The sequence below is a fragment of the Passer montanus genome, unplaced genomic scaffold, assembly GCF_014805655.1.
Source record: "Passer montanus isolate IOZ18808 unplaced genomic scaffold, ASM1480565v1 scaffold6, whole genome shotgun sequence".
Taxonomy (NCBI): Eukaryota; Metazoa; Chordata; class Aves; order Passeriformes; family Passeridae; genus Passer; species Passer montanus.
In genome coordinates, this window is record NW_024371037.1 from 14,700,513 (window position 1) to 14,725,014 (window position 24,502).

Consider the following 24,502-nt stretch of genomic DNA (forward strand, 5'->3'; position numbering starts at 1 on the left):
AAAAATCATTACTTCAATCTCTGTAGGATATATGTTGATTTCTATGTTTTGTTGTCTGAATATTTCATGATTTCTCAATGAAGATAAGTGTGCAAGTAATAAATATTCTTGTATGATAGCACTATCTGATTGAAGTACAGTGCTTCCTTTACAAGGAAAGGTATTAACTTACTCAAAATATGTTATCATAATCCACTATTGATTATTTAGTTCATAGGTGTTATGTCCTCAGAATTTTAGAAAAGAAAAATGATCATTCATTATATTGAACTCAGACCATATTGAGAGAACTACTGGGTTGCATTTAACAGAACTGTTAATGTGTTAATTAAGTTGCAGTATGAATATGAAGTAAAAGGCATGGGAGTAGAAGGCATGGGAGACCCTGAGCAGAAGCAGGAGAGGACCACTTTTTGCCTTCTTTGTGTTTTAATACTACAAGGTTATTAATTCTTGAAAGTTATCAAGGGAGATGCTGGAAATGTTGCCATTCCAGTAAAGTTCTGAGAGTAAATATGGTCTGTATCTGCAGTAGAATGTAATGGTATCAGTGCACTTCTAATTTTGTGTCACTGCCATTAATGCAGCTCCTTCATGGTGCAAAATTTCCTATGTCTTGTTTGATGTATTAGCAGCATTTTTAAGGGATCTTGTAAGTAAGACCAGTGATACCTGAGTTAAATGAAAGTTTTTGCTGTTACTGTCACAAATAATGATCCATGACTGCATTGGTAAATACAAAAGGTCCAAGAATACTTGGAAAGCTAAGAAAAGCTTTTTGCAATTAGTAAGCAAGAAGTTGGAAGTGCAGACTTGCTCTGTCTGGGAATCCTAATTGGAAATGTGCTTTCTTTTTTCAAGTTAGTGTAATCTTCAGAACAGATTTATAGGTGATTATACCTTGAATTCAGCAGCAAGTTGGTTTTTTTTTAAATTGCCAATATGATTGCAAGACAAATGGTAAGTGTACTATTGCTCTTTTGTGTTTGATACTTTGCATGTGAAGATATGGCTGTTAAACTGAAACAGTATCTTCCACATGATGGTCTCATTCTCCTCTTGGCATTATTGCCTGCTGGCAGTGCAGAATATGGGGTGGTATATTTTGTGTGTGTATATATAAAACTGTTATCTTAGAAAAGATACTTTATTTTAATTTAGGGCAGCCTGAAGTTAAATGAATTCTAGTCTGCTGCTCTATGAATCTTATTTTCTTCTGCAGCTCTCTGTCATGGTAGCTCATATCTGTGTTCGTCACAGGTTTGGAATTGGTCATCCCACTTGTCTGTTTCATCAGTCATAAATGCATTTCTTTTGTTAACACTGCATGCAGGGCCAGTAAACTACTAGTTCAAGCAGCTAGTGCAAGTATTTATTTGCATGTTTTCATATGTAATGTGTATATATGGGTATCTTACTGTTAATTCCTAGGTATTTTTGGTAGAATTATATTAGTTTTATGAATAATGTTTTCCTGTGATTGTACTCTTGTCTGTCTTTTCTGAGAGCTTTAGAACCTGTTAACCAAGTTCAGCCGTGTTTGATACAAAGAAATAACTTCCTTTTAAATTTCCAGTATCAGATTTGAAAATTACAGATACATAAAGAAAAGAGACATTAGAGATGCTGGCAGTGAGGGAGGGTTAGGGAAAGCTTGGACTGCATGCATTCCAGGGGGAATGGCTTTCAGCAGCTCACACATACTGAATTGCAATTTTTGTGAACCAGTTGTAGCACAGGCTGGTCCTTGCCTGGTTAGTTGGGAGAGATGGGTCTGTGGGAGCTGCAAGTACTTAACAGATCTCTAGTAGGCACAGAAGGGAGAAAGCAGTGGGAAAGTAAAACTTGAGGAAAACTAAGGGTATGTTGAACTCTTATTAAAGGTTTTGCTTGGGCAGAAAAGTCATCATGTTGAGGAAATATGAGGAATAGAAAGCACGAGTCCTTGATTCATTATTTGCGTTCCTCACAGAGATTTTAAAAGTGCGTGTTCTGTTGTGACTCCCCTCAGTATGCTACTTGGTTTTATTCTTTCTGTTGTTGTTGTTGTTTGGTTTGGTTTGGTTGGGAGTTTTCGTGTTTACTAACCTGCTGTGGCTAAGGAACAGAATTACAGAGAATTATCCCTCCTACTCTTTGTGTCACAGGATGTGGATATGGAAATGTATATAGTTATGTAAAAATGCTTCTAAATATTTGGCTTAGTTATTTTGAAATGTCATGAATAATTGGCACCAAAGAACTCTAAGAACTGAAGTAACAGATGCTTGAAGGGCTTTTCATTTTGTGAAGCAACTAATTTCTTACTACAAAACCTAAATTTTAAATTAAAACTTAAACCCCATGCTTTCCAAGTAGCTATTACAGCAAGTTAACAAATCTTCCACCAGAGTGCAGTCTTTTCTAAGGATTTCTAACACCTTCAGCTAAGTATCTGCATCTTGCATATAAATATTATTTCTCTGCTGCAGCTATTACAGGCACACAGTTGACTTTATTTTTCAGTGTTCATTTGGCTCTTTAATTGTGTAACCTCATTGTATTTAACAGTTGAGACAAAATTAGGTAAGGTCAGTTAAATGATAAAGTATTGTACAGTAATCAGATTCCAATTAGAAAAATGTCAATCTTTCTCACCTTGTTTTTTTTAGTTCTCTAGAATGAAATACTTCCCCCACTTTTTATCATTCACTAAATAAATTCACTGTTGCCTTATGTCAATAGTTAGATTCAAGCAACAGTATTAAACTTTTCCCATGTGAGTTAATAGGGTGTTAACATCAAAGGCTAATTGTAAGTATTTAAATTCTTTACACATCTGAAGGACAAGCCAAAATACAGCTGCCCAGCTGACAGCATACTTCTGATTGTGAGTGTGAGTTGCAAGTCATAGGATGAAACCTGATCCATTTTCCGTGTCTGCAGTGGAAATACTTTAAGCTGTTATGTTTGTCTTGTTTGCAGTGAAAATACTTTAAGCTGTTATGTTTGTCTTGTTTGCAGTGAAAATACTTTAAGCTGTTATGTTTGTCTTGTTTAGTCAATTGTCACCTTATTATTGTCATCCTAATTCTGTTCCCTGGGAGCTGTAGTCATTCTATGAACTATTCAGTGTAATAGGAAAATGATCATAATTTGACTTGCCTATAGAGATTGTTGGCAACAATGCTATAACCCAAGACTGTTTGATCAATGGCTCAGATACTTTGTTAGGTGTTTGTTGTATAGATACTTCTACTGGGACTTGTTAAGAGAAAGATACTTGTGTGCAGGTCGGACGTAATTACTAAATCCTGGGTGACTTCAGTTTTCTTTTGGTGCAAAACTGTTGTTTTGTAAAATTGTCAAGAATTTTTCTGTGGTTTAGTGTCACATCTGCTAATTTAAAATGTCATGTTACTGTTCATATGAAGAAGTGCTATAATTTCCAGTTTTGACTGCACAGTGGTGTTTTCAGCACATAAAATTGGAGTCTTTGAAATAATGCTTGTGCCCAGCATATCATATCATATCATGTCATATCATATCACTAAGGATTTTCAGTACTGCTTAAAAACCAGTAACAAACTTGCTGCCATTGATACTGGTGTGATGAGAGGGAACAGTAGAATTTTCTAGATAAATCATCTGTCATACTTAATTTGAAGAGACTTTTTAGATAATTAAAAGTAAAATAACACACTTATGTGGGAAAGAGTTGCACAAATCAGCTCACGTAATCTAACGGATCTCTGGTAGTAAAAAAAATGAGCTCCAGCTTCTTTCTGTGCATAGCTGTAAACTCCCACCACTTTTCCTTTCACTGGCCTTGGCATTTTTTAATACTACCTCACCTTCTGCCCCCTGAGATTTGATGTTCATTAATCAAATTCGATATGGGAAAAATATTAGTTCAAGAAAGAAAGAAAAGGCAGGATATTGCTGGAGTTTTCAGTGACTGGGGTTGATTGGAGAATAGTTGTCATGTTAGAGCCTTTCCAAAGTAGTATACCAGTAGTAGGATGGCGTTGCATATCTGAGAGTGAGGGTGAAAGATGGCAATGGTGTGTTAGGCTGGACAGTCTGGGAAGTGTAACTTACTGTAACAGGAGCTGCTCTTCTGGGGCAGTGATGTAACTTCTGGCTCTTACAGTCATATCCTCCTCTGTGCCAGCTTTGGTGCCCTTCTGACCCCAAACTCAGCTGCTTCAGTCAGTATACATGGAAGAAATCTCTCTATATGCACATTCCCATGTCATTCTGTTCATGTATACACACCTATGCACCTTAAAAGAATTGTTTTCTGGTGTGTGGCAAGAGCTTGGCACAGGGTCAGACGGACACCAGAGGGAGCGGTAATGCTTTGCCAGGGGAAAGTATCAGTATTGCAGCAGCAGTTAGAGCTGCTTCGTGTGCTGTCAGCCACATTTGTCAGTCTTAGCAAGTTAAAAAAAAATAAGCGAGGGGAGGAAGAAATGTTGGTTGTCCATTTGAATTTCTACAAACTGGGTTTTTACTTATGCTTGAGCCCCAAAGATTATCAAGACCCTTTCAACGCTGAAAAGCTAATTAAGCAAAGGTTTACTTGCTGATTGTTTAATCAAATAACTTGACCGTGTTTGTAATGAATTACTTGTTTCAAACTGTGGTTGTGGGCATTTTGGGTTTTTGTGAATGTAGTACATGCCAAACTTTAACAACTGTTGATGTCTTAAATACCTTTTCATTAGGGAAAATACTGCATTTCTGCCTATCAGTAATAAATGGTATCACTATATTGAAAATAAAACAATGGGGTTATTTGGATTTTTTTTAAGACTAGTTAATAAATTGAGTCACGGCTTTATTTTAACTCTGCTAATTTGTGTGATGGATATAGTTTCCTAGTCTGTGTTGGTGTTCTGTTTTGGTTTGGTTTTAATTAAAGAATCTATGTATGGGATGTATCTTAAAATAGTGAGACATTGGAAAACCCGATTAAAGGTTTCCATGTCATTACAGGAAAGCCTAAGGTCTAAATCCTTTACTTGAATCCAAATAAAGTATTTTTAGAGCAATTTGAAGATGATAGATAACTTAATTGACTTCTGTCTAAATTTCTGTCATTTCTCAGTTGTTTATTTGCTGGTTGTATCGTAATAAAGCAGTTAATGTGATCCTTATAAGGCTCCAGGAAGTGAGGGTGAGTGGGAATAAATACATGGTTACAATTTTTTTTTAAGCATCATCCATTCCATTAATCTGTTATTGTGGCTGTGGCAATTAAAATGAAAAACAAAGTAGTTAAAACCAAAACTAACTCTTCATCCCTCAGTAACAACAAAAGCCAGTGTAAGCATGTGTGACCTAGTGTTATTTGACAAAGTTGGGGGTGAAATCTAGATTAGGATGTAATGGTGCTTATTTAAGCCGGATGGCTTGTCTTCCTGCTCCTCCCTCTCTTGCCAGGGCCCTAGTCCAGGGTGAATTACTCTGTAGGTTGCTGATGCAACTCTATGTATAGATTTGCAGACACAGTAAGGTGGAAAATACAAGCTCCTACTCTGCCCCCTCCAGAATCTGTCGATACGGAAGAGGTCTGTGCTGAATTAGCTCATGCTTTGCCTCCACATCTGTGTAGGTTAATTACTGTGTGGGCAGCCTGGCTGATGGGATGAACGTTGTGCCTCTGCAGCAGGAGTACACACATCCCTGCGGGGCTGTGGCACCTCCTGTTTGGAAAAACTCTGGCTCAAGGAAGGAACTTTGTAAGAAACTACAGCTGTATCTGTTGTTTCCTGACTCCATAGGATAAAACTGTAGGAGAAATTGTAAGCGATGGAGCTGGAGAAGGCAGGCTGGCTGCGCTCTCTCTGCAGCTGATATTTCATGAATTAGTTTTATGCTTATTCAGATAACTTTTAAAGTTATCTGAACTAATATATAGTAAGTAGTGGTATACTAAGTAGTCTGCAAGGTTTTATAAGGAATGTGTGGTTTAACTCGTGTAATCTGCATAAACCCAAACTGTGTCACTTGCACAGTGTTGGAATGAGTACTGGTAGGGCCTGTTCTGAGCCGATAGTGGAGGCTATTGGTTTTGGCAGCCACACAGTAATAGAAATCATCTGGCTCAAGCTGTTACTGTTATGAGGTATTATGTTACGTTTGTCCCACTTTCCAAATGGTGATGTCAGATGTGCATATAAATAAGCTTTCGAGCCATCTAACTGTTTTCAGGTAAAATTGTGTGTGCTTCCTTGAATACACAGCTGAAAGCGTCAGTGATTCATGAGCTGATTCAGGGGTGCATCAGATGCCTTTGAAAGCAGCCACATTTGTCAGCAGGGAGGGGCAAGCAGCTGGGTGGTGATGGCTTCAGTTGTCTGATTTTTATCTGCAGCTACAAGTCTGTCAGCACCTTATGTTAGCTTGCTCAGTCTAAGGATAAAACTCAGGTCAGTGTCTGACAAATGGACTTGTGTGTGTTTAAGTGCAGTGTGCCCAATGCTGTAGCACACCTTGATGCCTGCTAAACATCATGGTTTGAAACCCTGCTTAAGAAAGGGCTAATGTGGTTGTAGTGTAGACAAGTCTGAGGTTGTTGGATTTCTAATTCCATGGATTTCTAGGGATAGTAGTCTGGTAATTAAAAGGTGTTTGATGCTTTGCAGAAATGTGGATAAATAACATTTTCAGTTTACTTTCATGGTGAGGAGTGAATTCTATGGCGTGCTTGTAATTCAAACTTTTCATGGAATTCAGGTTGTTCCTTATCTTTTTGTTCATAAAGGGCTAATTAGCTAGCCATAGTCCCTTGTTACGAGATTAGCCACAGGCTATTAGTCATGGGCCTTTTTTTATCCTACCCAGTGTGAGGTCAGACAAATTCTAAGCACTCCTGTATTTAACTGTATGTTACAATAGCATACCATATTTTACATGTTTTTTTCTTTTCTAGTCAAAAGTATAGTTATTCCTTGTGCCTCCTTTTGACATGATTTTTCCTCACAAAATTAAAGTTGTTTCATTGATGTCTTAATAAAATATCACCTGAAATTATATTTCTGATATTCACCAATTCTTTTTTAATGGATATCATTATTTCATAATATTACATCATTTTGATGTACACATAGCTAAAAATAAAACAAATGCCATTTTAGGGCTCTTCATGTACTGTTTCATACTGCTCATGCTCATCCCATAGGCAGCAACAGTGCAGGGATGATGTTATCACTTCTGTAATAAGGATTACTGTTGCATCATGAAATTACTGAAGTTGTCTGTTATCACTTCCTAATTTTGGTCAGCAGTTGCAAACCTAAAATTGTATTATATCTTTAAATTGTTTTTACACTTCAAACTTTTCAGTTATTTTACTTAAAAAACATCTCAAGGATAATATAAGCTTGTAGTCATAGACAGGAAGCTGAAGAAAGATTTCCAGCGATCTTTTTACTCTCCTCCCACTTTTTCTGGGGCAGGAGATTTGATTAAAGCTACTTGGAATCATTGTAAGCTTCAATTTTCTATTGGCCTTTTTAGTAGCTTTCCAAACCTGAAAAGATTTGGAGGTTCATTTGATGAGACATTTTTATCATGTAGATTTATGTTCAATAAGCTAGTCCAGCTGAGCAGTATCTAGTACTTCATATCATTGTCCTCTTTACAGATGCCACTTAAAAGCAGAATCACCTATACAAAATTGGTTGGCCTATGGCAAAGCATGGTTTTGATATTACTGCTGGTATATTGTTTTTATTTTCTTTTCCCTCTCTTCACAGTTTTTATAGTGAGGTGGATCTAGTTCTTGATATTTAGAGAGCAGTCATTAACAGGGCTGGGTAAGGAAGCCAGGAATATGGTGCTCACCTTCACCTGATTATTCTGTTATGCCAATATAGTAACTTTAAGCAGCTGGGAGGGAAATTACCAGGCTTTTTCTCCAGCCTCTTCTACATCATCTGTTACAATTTATAATCTTCCCCTGTTTCCCTTGAAGGTAAATGTCATTTCATTTCTCCTTCACCTCCTCTTAATCTCTACCATGCAAAAAGTTCTGTCTGTGCATTCTGGCAGGGTCAGCTACTGCAGGCACATTGCAGCTGACCTTACAGCCAGTGCAGCCTCTCCTCCCTGCCACTGTGCGTGCTGCCAGCAGCTTCTTCCCAAAGCCTTCCTTGTCCTCTGCTCTGTGGTTGGCATGTGCTTTATTCTTGTGTAGGATCTGATTTGCTAAAGTTTTAAATTTTATTTTCTAACTTTGGGAAATTTAGTTTCTATTTGTTTTCTGGATGCTCTTTCCCCCTTGTTATAAGCCTAGTGCATTAAAGGGAGTGTATAGAGTTCTCCCAGTCTCCACTTTAGCTCCTAAATCAGTGTCCTCCTTCCACAATATTTCACTGTTTTTTACAGTCTTAAACCCCTTTCTTCAATTGATTTCATCTTTTCAGATTCTTTTTATGTCTTCCTATCGCATGACAAAATACTTGTGAGATTATGTTGCTAGAATGCAACTTGATACACACAGTTCTAAAGGTACTTATATTTTCTTTTTAAAAGCAATCTCTTTTCTATAGTGGCCACAGTATGTTGTTTTGAAATCATGCATGTGTTATAAAAACCAGCTGCCCAGAAACATAGTTAGTTGCTTGTCTGTCTTGCATAAGTTTATTGTAATTCATCTGGTATGCCCCTGCTCCCAGGAGTTTAAAACGTTTAAAAATATTTAATGATGCTTTCTGTATCTTTCCCAAAGGAATCTACCCAGAAGAAATGTTCCGTTTACTTGGGGCATGAATTAGACTCTGGTCCTTTAAAAAAAGCCTAAACAACACCCTCCAAACTACCAGACAAGCTCAGTTGCGTATTTGGTGAAGACAGAGGGTAGCTTGCACAAGTGGTGCAAAATCTGGATATGGGCTCTATTCCATATTCACATTGGTCAAGTGCAGCACAGCTTGTGTAAGACATGGATTTCAGACTGTTAGGAGAAATTACTGTCAAACTTCTTTGGGATCTGACATCAGCAGTTCAGTGTGTCCTGGATTACCATTATTGCTCGTCAGCTGGCAGGTACTGCTCCCTCTACAGCCTGCTAACTTGAGGAATCTTGTAAATACATTGTTGATGACAGTACAACACCAGCCAGTTTATTTCAGGTGTTAGATAGCTTCATAAAACAGTAGCTGACAATTTAAAACTTAACTGCTCACTGATCATCTTTAGGTAGTTCATAAAAAGGTGGTTTGTGTGGTTTGTTCCTTGTGTCACAGTCTTTCCAGGGGATTGGATGTTGTCACTGGCTTAATGCTTTCTATGCTACTTAAGGATTTACTCTTTTCCCCATCTGTTGCAGAGCATGGCTGTTACATGTGAGCAGAAAATACTGAAGATTTATTTTTAGTTTCTTGTTTGAAATTTATTTCTGAGAAGGTTTGCTCTTTTGTTGAAATGAGCTCTGCCTCTTGGTGGAAGATTGCATTGGTCTGAAGACGAATCTTCAAAATGTGTCCAGAGCTTATGTGACACTGAAGTAGCCTGGTTTCAGAATACTGAGTACTTAAAGAAAGGGATTAGGACCATATGCTGGTCTTAGCTGGAAACTTAAGTAAGGTGTCTTTTTTTGTGGTACTACACTGTTTTGAATTTATGGCTAGGTTTTCAAAAATCTGGTTAATGAGGTACTATAAACTGTAGAAGTCAAAAGGAAGGGTAAAGGAAATGTAAGTAGCAAATCCAATTGTATGCTGTAATAATGCAGAATCATAGAATGATTTGAGTTTAAAGACCATATAGTCCATGGGACACACACCCTACACACATGCCCACTTGCCATGGTCAGGGACATCTTTTACTAGATCAAGTTGCTCAAAACCAACTTGATGGCAGCCTTTAGAACTATTCAAATTTATATTGAGTGTAGAAGGCTCTGAGGTAAGAAAGAATAACATATGGATGATTATTTAGGAAAATGTTTATGTCCCCATATATTGCTTAATACAGATACCATATGACTTTGTTGCTTTCCATAATTAACTTTTTTCAGTCTTAGAAGTCCCTAACCTGTGTCTCTTGAAAAAGTACACCGTATATTTATTGCAGGGCATTTATCTTCCCAGAAGTTATTTCCCTTCAAAATACTAGAAATACAATAAGCCTTACTGGGTTTATGCAGTATTTGAAAAGGCTGGTTAATCCACAGTGGAGGATCAGGTTTTAGCTCCTCTAAACCCCAGACCACCATAAGGGACTGTACATACTCCAGGCATTTTCTGATACTTAATACCTGAACACGGTTGATATTGAGGTGTTCTTTTTTAGCCTTCCTGTAAAATAAGAATTTCTCATCCAATATGCTCAACACATTTTTAGTGTTTTTATATAAGATTACAGTTTGAGTGGTTTTATTATGTATTTCACAACAGCCTTCTCATTGAGTAATTTGTTAGATTTGTAAGTTGTTAAAAGTAGAGCTGTTGGTTTATTTTTTTTTTCATTCTAATACTCCAAAATTCTCTTCCTTCTGCCTTTAAAGCAATTTGCAATGATTATTATCTGCAGTGACGGAGATGAACATTTTCCAAGAGGAAATCTGATCTTTGGGCTTTATCTGTGTTCATCATGCCTATTTGTTGTCTTTTATCTTTTTGTATGTTCTAATGGCTTTACATTACAGTTATAAAAAGCAAAAAGAAAATGGTTATAAATTCTTCATTATTATTATGTAGGTTATTATAAAATGTTTTCTGAAGGAGTGACACTTCATCTATCATTCTGCTTTCCTCATGCTTTATCAGAATTAGTGTTAAGCTAGAGGCCATCTGTGTAGCATTCAGTGATTCTCTGGCTATATCTATGTTAGTGAATTAAGCATGTCTCAGGCTAAGGGACATAACACGGCTCACGTCTGTAGTCCTTGTCCCAAAACAGGATAGTTATATCCAAAGTTACTTCTGGGAATGGTCCCCTTACCAAGGATGGCTCTCTGTATGGTGCGTTCAGATTGGTGAAATGTTAATTGGCCTGGACAGAAGTTATTTCGAGAACTTCTTTAACAGTTTGGTGGTGCAGGCAGCTCATTTCCATGCACAGGAATGCTCACAGCACTGTTGATTTTACTGGTATAGATGTGTAGCCTCTACAGCTTTAGGCAGCTAAATCGATATGTTGCCTCTTTATCATCATTTCTAAATTTGCACTTGGCTGCATTCTCAGAATGCACTGGGATACTTCATGCGACTGCATATTGTTAGGTGATCAAAAAATGTAAAATTAGTCATTATTATCATTATTATTTTACTTTCGTTATGGTTGGGTTTGTATTTATTTGAAACATACAGATATTTTTAGGTTGAGTGTTTTTATGAAGGTCCAGTTGCATTGGTTTTTACAAGCTGATTTCTGGGAAGATTCTGAGACAAAGAAAGTTGCTCCCAAGGCAACTACTCTTTTTTTCTCTCCACTTGGACCTTAAAGAATTTATGTTCCTAGTGTGCAGAATCCCAGCAGTATCCTCTTATTCAGATTTTTTTAAATTCCATTCTTTTTTTCTCTCATTAATATTTAATCCCTGGTAGACTTTTCAGCAATTAATTAATGTTCATATTTTGTTTGATTTACCACATAAGGACATGTAATAAGGACATGTAAACTTGTACATGTACTTTGATTATGCGGTCAGAGCATGGAATACAGTTTGGCAGAGAAACTGTAAATAAATTTAATTGCAGGAAAAGACTGGTTTGTAATGAAGGCAGAAAAGTGCAACTGTTAAAGTTGCCAAATCTGTGCAGAAAGTAGTGGTGAAATTACAAATAACTATGTGAAGTGAAAAAATAGCATGGATGTAAGTTTTTTAATAAATGCTTGTAGACTCAGTAAGTTTAAGAAACAGACTACAAGCATTAGGAGTCAGTAAATGCTATATTTTTATTCTGTGTTTTATGGTTCTGGGGTTTTCTTAGTAACTGTTGAATAACAGTGAACGAAGTATTATGGAAATGTTTACCATGGTGGCTAGAGCAATTGCCAAAATCTAGAAAAGCTATTTCTAGGCTGCTGTTTTCATGAGATTTAGATCTACAATTATTGTACTCATGTATAATATCCTTCTAATTACCAGGCTTGCTATGGGAACCTATTGGCCCTTCTTGTCAAAGCACTGCCAGAATGCAGCAAAGAGTATAGATTAATAATAGGCCAGGGGGAAAGGGCCATTTTCCAATAATTAAGATAGTACTTTGACTGTGTATGGGCTAGACTTCCACACCTCATTCTAGAAACAGCTGACATGTTTTTTGTCAGTGGTGTTTGATTAATATCCATAAGCAGCATTTCTGTTGGCAGACTTAGAGTGAAATACACAAATATTTGGTATTACAAATGTTTAATAATTTCAATTAATTTTAAATATTAAATATTCTTAATATTTTAAAATATGAGGTGTTACATATTTTTAATAATTTTAATTATTTTTAAGTTCATAAAGTATTTTTTCTTATTACTGCATTGGAAAAGTGTATAGTCTTCCTAAATTTCAAAAATGTCCAAGATAAATATTTGCGGTTAAAAAGGACTATTCAAGTCTTTGCAGATGAGCCAGATTCCAGTTTAGCAAAGTGTTCTGAGTAAGTGTGTAGTTTTAATTGTAAGCATGTGATATGTTATTTTGTTCATGTGTTATGGTATTTTGCCAGTCTTTGTAGGATAAATTTATTCTGCATAGACAAGACAAGGCAAGTGATAATACAGCGAGCTGTGTTATTTATAATGGTTTGAGAAAAAGTCAAAGAACTGGGAGTTCTTGATGGGATGAATTCAGGGCATTATTATTGTGAAAATAACTTCAGTGTAATGCTTAGCAGGCACAAAATTAAAGAATTTACTCCTTGCATACAAAACCCCCTAGTCAGGTTTCTCTGAAAGCAGTAATGCAGTCTCTGAAAGTGTGCAAGTAAACTGTTCTTGTGAAAAAATACTAGCTCTCTCTATTTGCATGTTTGATAATGGAACTGTGAAACAAAAAAACCCACCAAAAAACAGGGAATCACTTTCTTAATCACATGTACTACAAGGTCAGCTTGCATCCTGAATTTGGAAAAAAACCCTTGGACAGAATTGCCGTAGAAATTTTCTGTTTAGTGAGAACAGCTCTTCAGTTCGTGCTCCGATATAAATGTTGTGTTGCTCTAACAAGTGTTTCTTTCTCTGCTTTCTTTTGTGCTACCTGTATGTGCTACACACACACACACACATACACAAAAAGTATTTCTCCAATTTAAATTTCATAATAATTAAATAATAAAAGAAGTAATGGTCAAATGAAGCTATAGTTGTTTATAATATGTGTAGTTTTTTTTCAAAGGGTAATTAAATATTTGTAGGACACTTGTATAGGCCAAATTAACACCTAGTCACGTTCACCATTATGAAAGTTGCACAACTTCGTACGTGTTATATGCTGAATGTACACTTGTGTATTTGCATTAAAATGTCTTCCTGTTTGTAGTTGCTCGTCTCAGGAAATACTTTCTGAACATGTGGTCATTAGTCTCTGGCGTTCAAAGTCTGTAATGTGTTTAATGTGCTTTTGCTTGATTCTCATCTGGGGAGTATCTAATAGATTTTTAGCTTTGGTATTTGACAAATTTCTTAATGGAAACTCCCATCTTTTAAACATGTTCTAAGGTGCCAAATTGTGTAGGAATGATAACTTTGTTCTGATTTTTTGTTTAAATTAAGCATGTGTTTTATTTGTATATGTATATTTTAATATTTTCTTGTTAAATACACGTACTAGATAAATACATCTCTTAGCAAAACACCACCCAGTCCTAGGATATGTTTGTGAAGGAATCCACATAAATTATTTTTATTTTAGTCTTTACCTTGATACTTCACTTAGTGACCTAAATAGTGTTCACTGAGAGCACATTTTAGTATTCTGTGCAGACTGTTTTACAAGACATGCTATTTATAACTAATGCTATGTCGGAAGCTGTATTTCGTTGAAAATGTTATTATTACTGTCACAGTACATATTACAGTGTAGAGACATTCATTTGTATTGCTGCCAGCTTTGCAGTGCATACATGAATGCTTGAAATTGTTACAGCGGCTTTCCTGATGTGTTGGTATTTGGGATTTCAGTGATGGTCTGAAGTGAGGTGACTGGTGTGGGCAGTAGTACGTTGTCACTGTGCTATGGGCCCACCACACAACGCTTAGTTAAAATTTCCTGCATGGGCCTACAGGAGTTCTGAACTTGTGGTGCCATCTGTATATATCTTTGCCATTCAGATACTCTTGTGTTCAGGCACTGTGGAGAAATCTAGACAGTTCTGTACATTATTTCTCAAAATAGAATCACTTTGGGCTGTCTCAAGAATTTGTGAAAACCTGATAGAGATAATAACAAATCTAGAGGGTTCTGATGTTTTGCTTGAAGAGCTAAACTCAGACTGCAATTATGCTTGAGATTTGATGAGCTGTCATCCTAGATGGAAACAGAGTGACTATAGTATTAGTAAGAGGAATACGTCTGGGAATTGCCTTTGTTGAAAAGATAAAGATTGGAGAATTAATACTGTTAGTAATTGTACAGCTCAGATATTCCTGGATGTGAAGCCCAGCGGGGTCTGATGAAGCAACCACTGAAGCAGTAAGAGGTGATGCTGTATTTGAATTGCTTTTAGGAAGCAGTGAGACTGCGGTAGGAGTTAACTCCTGTGGAGGAAGTTTGGACTACAGCTGTGGATCACAAGTATATTGCATTTAAATAAAACAGAAAAATAAATTAAGACAAGCTTACATAGCAGTGTATTTATCTAAAATCTGTTGGAGTTGCTGGTGGTAGTGCAGTACCTTCAGAGACTGATGTCATCCTCCAGCCACCTCAGTCTTCTGAAACTGCTCTCCAGCATAAGCACTTTAGTTGACTGATAATATATCTTCAGTTATTTCCCTTCTAATCTGGAGCATTATGAGTATGAAAACATGAAATAGGATCTTAATTTCTTTCCTCTCAGTGTTCCTATAGATACTAACAAGGTATTTTCATTGACTTGAATTATTTATTTTTTTCTTTGAAGCATTGAATCTTTTTCTTCTTGTAGTGTCTAATAAAGTGAAACTTGGAGAGTTGCTGAAGCTCATAACTTTTACACTTCATCCAACGAAGATTAACAAAGATTGCCTTAGAAAAGATTCAGAAATTCATGAAGGCATGTGTTTGGGTTTACTCTGTTTGCAAAGGTTTCTTGGTAGGATAAGCATTGTATAATCAAATACCAGCCAAATTGGACCATCTATCATATAGTCTCGTGTTAAAAATTTGGCACTAAATTTTAACATATTCCATGTAAATTCAATTATAGTTTGTATATGATTATGTATAATGGGCTTGGGCTGTTTAATCTGCACAAGGCCTTCTGAGATTCACACAACTCTCCTGAGGTGTGACAGAATCTGTCAGGATGGAGGCTGGATGGTAGAATCCCTGGGATGGTGTGTATGGTGTCATGGGCCCGCATAGGTCCTCGTTCCAAACAGGCTGGCACCAGCTGGATGGGACAGTGTCCAGCATGCACATTGTAGGACACTCCAACAGGTGTTTGAAAAGCACAGCTACTGGAGTTTTGTATTCGTCTGGCATTCTGGCCAAGTACAGCATTTAGAGTCTTGTTAGCCTGTCCTAGGTGGTCACAACAAACGAAGAATCAAGCAAATAATGCTGAGAATCACATGTGCAATGTTTCACTGCAAGCCTTATGTGAGATAGTCAGTTTCTGAGGTGACAAGGTGAAGATTGAAAATGCAAACGTTGTTTCTGTAGGATTCACCTGCAAGCATCAGTTATGACAATAATTGGGTTTAACTGTTGACTTGGAATTCATGGTGCCCTCAGGGACTGGGGGGGGGAAAAAACCAACCTGAAAAATTGCTGAATGACACTGGCAAAACATACAAGATGCATGCAATCAAATTTGAGGCAGTTTCTTGGTGTACACTAAAAGTTTGAGCAAAGCCTTATAGCAAGTTGTGTTTGCCATTTTCAGAAACTACTTAGGATAATTCTTGGGACAGGAATTTAGTAAGTGAACATCTATGAGATGAGTAAATGAGTGGTACTTTACTTGGGGCAGCTGCAGCAGCAGCTTTGTTAAGTTCTAAGCAGGATTTTCATTGCAGTGTGTGGCACCAGTCTCCACTGTGTGTGCCAGCAGCAGCAGAGTCAAGCTTAAATGCTTTGGCCTTGCTGAGAAACAGCCTTCTAATGGATTAAAATACTGCCTGCTATTAGACTTCATAAATGGATTGGATTTTCAAGTAACTGTTTCAGGAATTGATTCAAGCTGTAGGACTGCATGGATTTTTCTAATAAAGATGGTATATTTTTGAAAAGGTTGCAGCTTTTAATTGGCACCAGAAGTTTGTGAGTTGTCATGAGTTCCTTAGTCCTTTTGAATTTAGAGCAAGAGTCATGTTGAATTAGGGGCAGAGAGAGACTATATGCAACAATTTTCACTTAAAGTAATACAATTTGGAATATTCAATAGTGTGAAATCTTTATTACAGTCAGGATTTTGTCTCATGATTATCTAGGATGTTGTTGTCAGTAGTATTCCAAAGAGGGAGAGGGAGTACAAGTGAATGAGCAGGAAGAGCGTGTCTGTCTTGCATCATAATGGGTGGTGTTCAGGCAGACAGAAATGGTGCAAGGTCATGTTGTCAGTCCCACACTAGTAATGCTGTTAGAAATATAGTTTCATGAAAGATCAGGTGGACAGCTGTGGTAGAAATGGTACCTGCTTGCTCTTCAGCTGAATAAAAAGGTGAGGAGGGAACTGATAGTTGGACTGTGATAGTTCGTGTCTGCCCATGTCATGTTTTTCCAGACATTGGCTTAATATATATTTTGGCACATTTATTGTGTCCTGGTAAAGGGAGCCAAAATATCCAAATGAGCCAGATGTTTTGTACTGGTACATTAACCAATTTCTGGTATACTCTAAGCCCATTCAGGGCTACTGTTCATAGTAAATTATACATGCCTCTAGATGTAACTAGTGTAGGCTTCTTTTTGATAGTATTTTTTCCCAAATATCTGAAAACAGGCCTAAAAATCGCTGGGCTGAATAAAAACCTGTGTTGTTACTAAATAAGTATTTTTTATAGACAAAAATATTACTCATCTTCATAGAATTTTTTTCTCACAGACTTGAATGGAGCAAAGTGACTGTCAGAGGAACAGAATGATTAATATGAATTTGATTTTCAAAGAGATAGGATCTTTTGATTTCCAAATCAAGAGATCCTGAAAGTAACTCAGGTTTTCAGAAAACGTTGAGATTACTTGCCCTTCAAAAAGTAGCTGGTCTGCACATGTCTGTCTCTGGTTGCCCATGTATTTTGCTATTTTTTTCATACTTGGCACATACCCTATTGTTCTAGCTATTCACTAGAGCTGTGTGTGTGCGTTTTGTTGGTTTTGGTGAGTGGTGGTGTTGGTTTTGTTTGGGGTACGTAGCTTTTAAAAATGTATTTATTGTTCCATTTATTTCTTTATTTAAGTTAAACCTCTCTGAACGGAGGAGTGATCCAAGCTGAAAGGCCAAGAGTGGCTGTAAATGGCATTTCATTTTCTTGAATATTTTGGTTTATGTGTCCAGTGGGTAACACCAGTTCAGGGTGCCATGCTAATAGTGTGAAGCATCTTTCTACACGTGTACAGAAGGCAGTATTCCTTATTACTCCATCTTCACCAAGGCTTCAACATAGTAATTAAGTGGGCTTTTTTAAAGACTTTCTAAAACCTTTTCTATCCCATATACATTGTTTCGTTAGTAATTCAGTTCTGGGCTTTCATTTAGTTAGTTACTTCAGTTCTTTTTTGTACATATTTGCTGCATCTTTCTTTGTTGGGATATAATTGTTCAGTTGGTGTTGAAACTAAAAGAGAAGTTTAGAAGATTGTTATTGCTGATGTATACTTGTGACTTTGTCAAATTAAGGAAGCATTTTGAATTCCGGAAAACCTTTTTCTGTGGCCAAAATATACGTTTCTAACTACAGATAACTGCAGATCCAAGTTGGTTTGAAATTAGCCATTGCAACTGATTATAACATTTGCATAACAGTTTTTCAGTAATAGAAAAGCTCCGTTTATTATTTTTAAATTTCTTGTATATTTAGAGCAAGACGTGTTTATGCTAAACTGCTCTGCTGTTTGCATAGTAGCTGTATGCCAGACTGTTGAGATTAAAATTTAAGACTAGTAAAGCTCATGTACAAGCTAATTTTGCAAAGCTTCTTCTCTACACTGAAATTCCAGGCCATGCACTCTCTTTGCAGGAAACAAAAGGAATATTTGGAGGATTGAGGTCTGTACAGCTGTCTGTAAACAGTTGGTACTTATGTAGCATAAAGGAATCATACTGAAGAGTCTATTACAGTCTGGTTATTACAGTTGAAATTTAGTATTTCAGTGCTGTTACACTCAATGGATTGACAAATAGGGCAACAACCTCCCTGAGTACAAGGAGTATCTTAAAGAGAATAAAGTGTTTGTGTTAGAGGTGGGGAATGTGTTTCTGTTGTTTGGTTTGAGGTTTGGGTTTTTCTTGGGGTGGGAGGAAGGCAGGGTTTAGCATTTGTAACTGATGCTTGGGATTATTGAGGGCTCTATTTTGTTTAGTTTTCAACTTTTCCTTGGCAAACTTTGTAGTTTGATACGAGGTAAGAAAGGAGGATTCTTCTTTGATGAGGTGGAACCTGGATAAATTGAACAACAGCGTAAAGAGCTCAGCTTAGTAAAGTGAAGTCAATCCTTGCATTGGCATAGGGAAAAATGAGATCATCACCTAAAAGTAATTTGAATCCTGGTTTCTTGTGAAATGCTTAATAAGACATTTGTGAGAACTTTGTGACCATTGTCAACACTGAACAAATTATGACCATTTTAGTTTGCAGAGGTCTTTCAATATATACCTAATTTTTTTTCAGAGGTGGAAGAAAGGAAGCAAATTCTTGAACTTCGAGATTTTCTGTGTTCAGTGGAACAGTTTTAACACATCTTAATAGAGTAGATATTAACAGAGGAGGATATCTAGGATATTCATATTGTTCAGTTTCCTGGAATATGGCTTTAATAAAAAGCATAAGGTTAAGTGTATATGTTCCATATAACACTATGGAACAACATTAATTATTTTATGATGTATACAGCATTTTTTTAATGCTTAAGTAGTGGATTGGCCTTGGTAGAATGGACAAGTCCAGAATAATTTGCAGATTGTATTTTGAGTACCATATGTCTTTCTGTATAGGGATTTTTACTTCGTCTTATTAAATGTTTCTATGACATTTTATTTCAATAATGAAACTGTTTTAAGCTCAAACTTTGACTCAGACCAGCAAATACAAGGAAATTAGCTCTAGCCCCAGCATTTATTAGAGAAGCTAATAAGCAGTGTAGCTTCTGCCAGTGTAAAAATGGTACATGTGGCATCCTTGGCTATGTACACTTGCTGTTTTCCCCTGCACCAGGTCTAGTATTCATCTGACCCCTGCTCAGTTTGAAAAATGACTGGAAAGCCAGTGTAGAATCCTCCTACTTTCTGAATGAGTTCTCTGAAGAGTGAGTGATCGGACAGAAAAAGGGAAGGTCAGGCTGTCTTTGAACTGCTCTCTTTGGTCTTGACCATAAATGCACAGGCTCTGTTAATTAAAATTGATTGGATTACAGATTTGATTCATCTGGATATACGATGTAAGGTAAAAGAAAGAAGTGGGATAAAAGAGTAAGGAAATGTAGGGAAAGAGAAAACTTAGGATTTAGATTTTAGAACAGTGTTTAGCCTTTAAAAACTTCTTTATAATTTTAGAAGGTTTTACCTTCTGCGCAGCTACTCAGTTGAAGCTTAACTCACATAAATGAGTATTTCTAGTTTAAAGATAAAAGCAGCCATATTTAACTGTAATTTTTAGTCTTTTAAACACCCTAAAAGCAAATAACTGTGCAGGGAAGATTTTTGCTGACTCCTTAACTGACTCAAGAGTTTATGTAATAAGGAGGGGACTATGGCAGTGGTTCATGTAACAATAGCATATGTAGTACTTGGAATGTCTTGAACTCTAGTCAGACATGAATGGTATTTGCATGTGGTACAGTACAGCATGATTTGCCTTATTAGCTCTGATATTTTTCATTTCTTCTGAAATGTGTCTTTTCTTAAGAAAAAAATTGTTTGCTAACACATTAAAAGGTATGGTTATGTCATTGATACCTCATTTCATAAAATAATTACTAATTTAATGAATGTGAAATATTCCTCAGAGGTCAGTGAGAATACGGTTTCCTTAAAATCTTTCCATTTTACCATGAGTTAATTACTTCAGTGTCTACTGACAAAAATTATACAAAAGCTTACTCATATAGTAAATATTTTAGCATATACAAAGAGGAATATAAATGTTTTAAATTATTTTCTGATTTTACAGTATTTTTATTATGATTTCATTGACCTGGTATTGTCATTTTTCAGCACAGTTAAAATCTGTAAATTTAGGCAGCTTTGATCTTGACTTAATTTCATGAAGGGCTTTCAACTACATATCAGTGTGAAGTTAATGTTACAGTGGGTATTTTAAATTGACTTTATATACTGGACTGTAGAAAGTTCTGAAAGTTACATTTCTAATAGTAAATTAACTGTCATTGAGGTAATTAATTAACCAAGCTGCTTGGCTGTTTACTTTTTGTATATATAACTTCTGTGCTTAAAGTCCATTTTTTGTACAGAAGATCAGCCTTTTTTTTTTTCCTTAACGGGTTCAAAGGGATTTCCAGTAGTTACTAGCTGCAGCTATGGCTCTCAAGTTCTGATCCAGAATCGCTCTCCTTGGTATCCCTGAGTTCTCTTACTCTTGTGTAGTTAGGACCTACTGTCCAGTTTCTCTTTAAAAAAGGCAAAAAGAAATAAGTATTTTTCTGGATTGGTATATGTATTGGTAATGAGCACAGAGTCATTTTTTGATGCTTTCACCTGCAGACTTGTTTTGAGTAGCAAAAGTTGATTTGGGAAAAACAGACTTAGTCACAAAGGGAAACAATTTGTTGCAATTTATCTAAGTATCATTTTTGAAAAATGTGAAAAAAACTGGTGTATAAAGCAGTAATTACGCATATCTACATTTCTCTGTCACCTGTTGTCGGTCTGACTCAGGATTTGTTTTTCCATTTTGATTATTTTCCAGTAAATCTTCATGTTTCTAGATTGCTTTGTTTGGAAGTTCTGCTTTTGAAATAATAGATTTAGCTGTACTAAACTCACTTTTTTATAATTTTATTTCAGTTATCTAGAAAAGTATGAAAAAGTCCATCATTTTGGGGAGGAGGATGATGAGGTACAGCCAGGCAATCCAAAGCCACAACTTCCTATTGGTGCAATTCCAACTTCCTATAACTACCAGCAACACAGCGTGTCAGGTAAATTCTTGAGAGTAAAAGTGCTTTGTGTGTGTGAATGCATTTTTTTTTTTTTGGTGACAGGCTACAGAAATAGTGCGTAGATAAATTTGGAATATTATTAAAACCATCAAATCTGTAGGTCACTCAAATACACTCAAAAACCTTTCCACTGTGAACCAGAACAAAGCAAAATTAAAATCCATAAGCTATTTCTTTTCTGTACAAATATTATCCTTGCTAATTAGTAGAGCTGTGCAGTTACTTCTCTTGAAAAAAATTACCTTGAAAATTTGCAGTGTGTTTCTTTCAATCTGATTTCTCTGCAGAGTCAAATACCTGAATTGAGCCTACAGTTAGTTAAGCTTTAGATCAGAAGCTGGTGGGCTTTGTGGAATGGACGTGTAATTTGGTGTGTAGAAGTTGACTTAAAATTGTATTACAATTCTATTCTGCTTTAATTAAAGCTTGTGTTTTGTAAGCTTTTCTTTGGGAGAACGTGCTGTGTTGTTGCATTTTGGAGGTGGCAGAGGAGTTGATATGTAACTGGAAAGGTACGCAGCAAAGTGGAATGGCTTCCACGTTTTGGCCAGACAAAAAATACGTTCAGTACAGTGAAAACTTGTTAAAAATGGCAATAATTTATAAACAAACTTTTTCCAAATTCTTTCTTACAGTAATATTGCTTAATGTATCATTTCAAGATTAATGAGTGTAGCTATGAAAATGTTGTTGATTATGGTTTTTGTTTTTTTGTTTTTTTTTAATTTAGATTATCTTCGTCAAAGCTATGGGCTGTCTATGGACTTAAACTCACCAAATGACTATAATAAGTTGGTGCTTTCACTGTTATCTGGACTCCCAAATGAAGTGGACTTTGCAATTAATGTGTGTACTCTTCTTTCAAATGAAAGCAAGCATGTTATGCAGCTTGAAAAGGACCCTAAAATCATCACTTTACTGCTTGCAAATGCTGGGGTGTTTGATGACAGTAAGTATATAGCAACATTTTTGCAACAGAAGGTGTCCATACCTTTTGTAGCATCTCTCACAACTCATGATAATTAAAATGTTAATAACTTACTTCACGGTAATATATCTAGTTTTTCTCCTTACCTTGTCCATGATTACAGATTTTACAGATGCTAAAAATACCTTTTAAGTTAGGTAATCTTTAAAATTTATTTAGCAGGTTAGTGAAATGTAAGAATTGGTTTTTTTGATAGTTTTTTTTGATAGGTTTTTTTTCCATCTCCTTGTATTGTGTTACTGTTTCCTTTTGAATTTGTAGGACCATTCTGACTTTTCATAATTGTTTTTTAATGGCAATGCAGATCTAAAATTTAAGAAAAGGTAGTCTGAAAACAATGACTTGCTAACATTTTTTTCCTGATACTTCACCACACATTTAACTGCAGTGAAATTCAGGTTATAAAACTCAAGGGAGAAAAGTCTTAATCTGATTTTCAGACTTACTTAATATATTAGCACATAAATTTCAAAAGAGAGTTGATTCCTTCAGAATACTAAAGTATGTCAAACAAATTCTTCAGATTTTTTTCAGTGTGAATAAAATGCCTCCATGCCTAATAATTCCTTGTTAATGGCTTCCTGTCAAGAGAGGAGCAAAACATAAGTTAACCTAAACCATTGTAAAATCATAACAGCATAGCTTTTATCTTGGGGTGGTGAGGAGGAAGTATTTATTTACCAGGTTTATTTGCTGAGGGTTTTTTTGTTTAGTTTGGTTTTTATGTTTTGTTTTGTTCTTTGTTGTTGGTATTTGTTTATTTATTTGTTTGGGGGGTTGGTTTTGGTTTTTGTTTGTGGTTGGTTGGTTAGTTTTGTTGGGTTTTTTGGTTTTGTGGGGTTTTTTTATTCAGTTGGTTGTTGGTTGGTTTTTTATACTAAATTGCTCAATTTTTTTGAGCAAAAAATTGCTCAAATGAGCCTTTTCAGCCAAGCATAATTAAGTGATGACATAGATGATCATATCTGTTTGAGTAGAAATCTATTTTGCATGTGTAAGCACAAACATCGTATGGTATGTCAAAGATTCTGTTTTAAAATCCTGGGGAAGAGCCAGTGTTAGCCATTGTATATGGTTTAGTTGGGGTTTTTTTTAATAATTGGAATTTTTACATAATGGTTTGTAGCTTTCGCCTTTCCCCCCCAATATTGCATTAGCCTTCTCCAGCTTCTCTCTTGCTTTTTCTACAAATTTTCTGAAAAATTTGTACATTTTTCAGTGTCCTTCAGATATGGTTAGAACTTGGTCTAGTTCTTTAGTGTTTGCATCTAGTCCAGACACAAGAACTTTCAAAGGAAAATATTTGAAAGGAAGCTAAAGGGAAATTTAATCCTCCATATGATTCCAGAATGCTTGCTGTCTAGATTTTTTGAGGTTATCATCACTCCCCTGTTCTTTTGATGAAACTTCTATTGATTTAGGAACTTACAAATAATTTGAGTTTTATATTGCTATTTAAAGATTTTTTTTTTGATGTTGCAGGGGTAGACAGTGTTTTCTAGAGTTCTTAACTTGAGGAACAGTTTATTCCATAGCTTGTCTGTTTAGTGTTTTTTGAAAAATATTTGAGGTAAAGCTGAGAGGAATGATGAGCTTGTAATGAACTCACTGTTTTCATTCTCTGGGAGAAACTTCATTTTTATATTACATGATTATGTCTTCTTCTGAATAAATCCAGGGAAATGTCCTAGCAGCATTAGGACGACTAATTGGGACAAATGGTGGAAAGAAACAGCAGGGGTATGTTTACTTATTTTTGAAGCATGAAACTTCAGTTTGAAATACGTACATGGTTTTCTAGTATAAATAATAAAGGTAAATTTGCCAGGTTTCATGATAAAATAATGAGTTCTCTAGTCAGTAAATTCAGGCATTATGAAAATACTACCACGTGGCAGGTGGCAGTAAAAATAGGTGATTAACTTCATTTAGTACAGGGTTTAGATTTTTTTTGTCTATAATTAAGGTTTTATAATTGTTATTACTTAGAGTGTTTTTTAGGTAAAATATGTCATCAGCTTCCTTCCCATCCCCTCCTAAAC

At 35.9% G+C, this 24,502-nt stretch overlaps 1 protein-coding gene across 1 annotated transcript in view; it reads left to right on the forward strand.

Moving 5' to 3' along the window:
• Positions 1 to 24,502, forward strand: part of ARID2 (AT-rich interaction domain 2) — a 93,439-nt gene that overhangs the window by 31,904 nt on the left and 37,033 nt on the right. The window contains exons 4-5 of the mRNA XM_039726758.1: positions 21,318 to 21,451; positions 22,203 to 22,421. Coding sequence (XP_039582692.1) covers positions 21,318 to 21,451; positions 22,203 to 22,421 — 353 coding nt within the window. The remainder of the gene's footprint in view (positions 1 to 21,317; positions 21,452 to 22,202; positions 22,422 to 24,502) is intronic.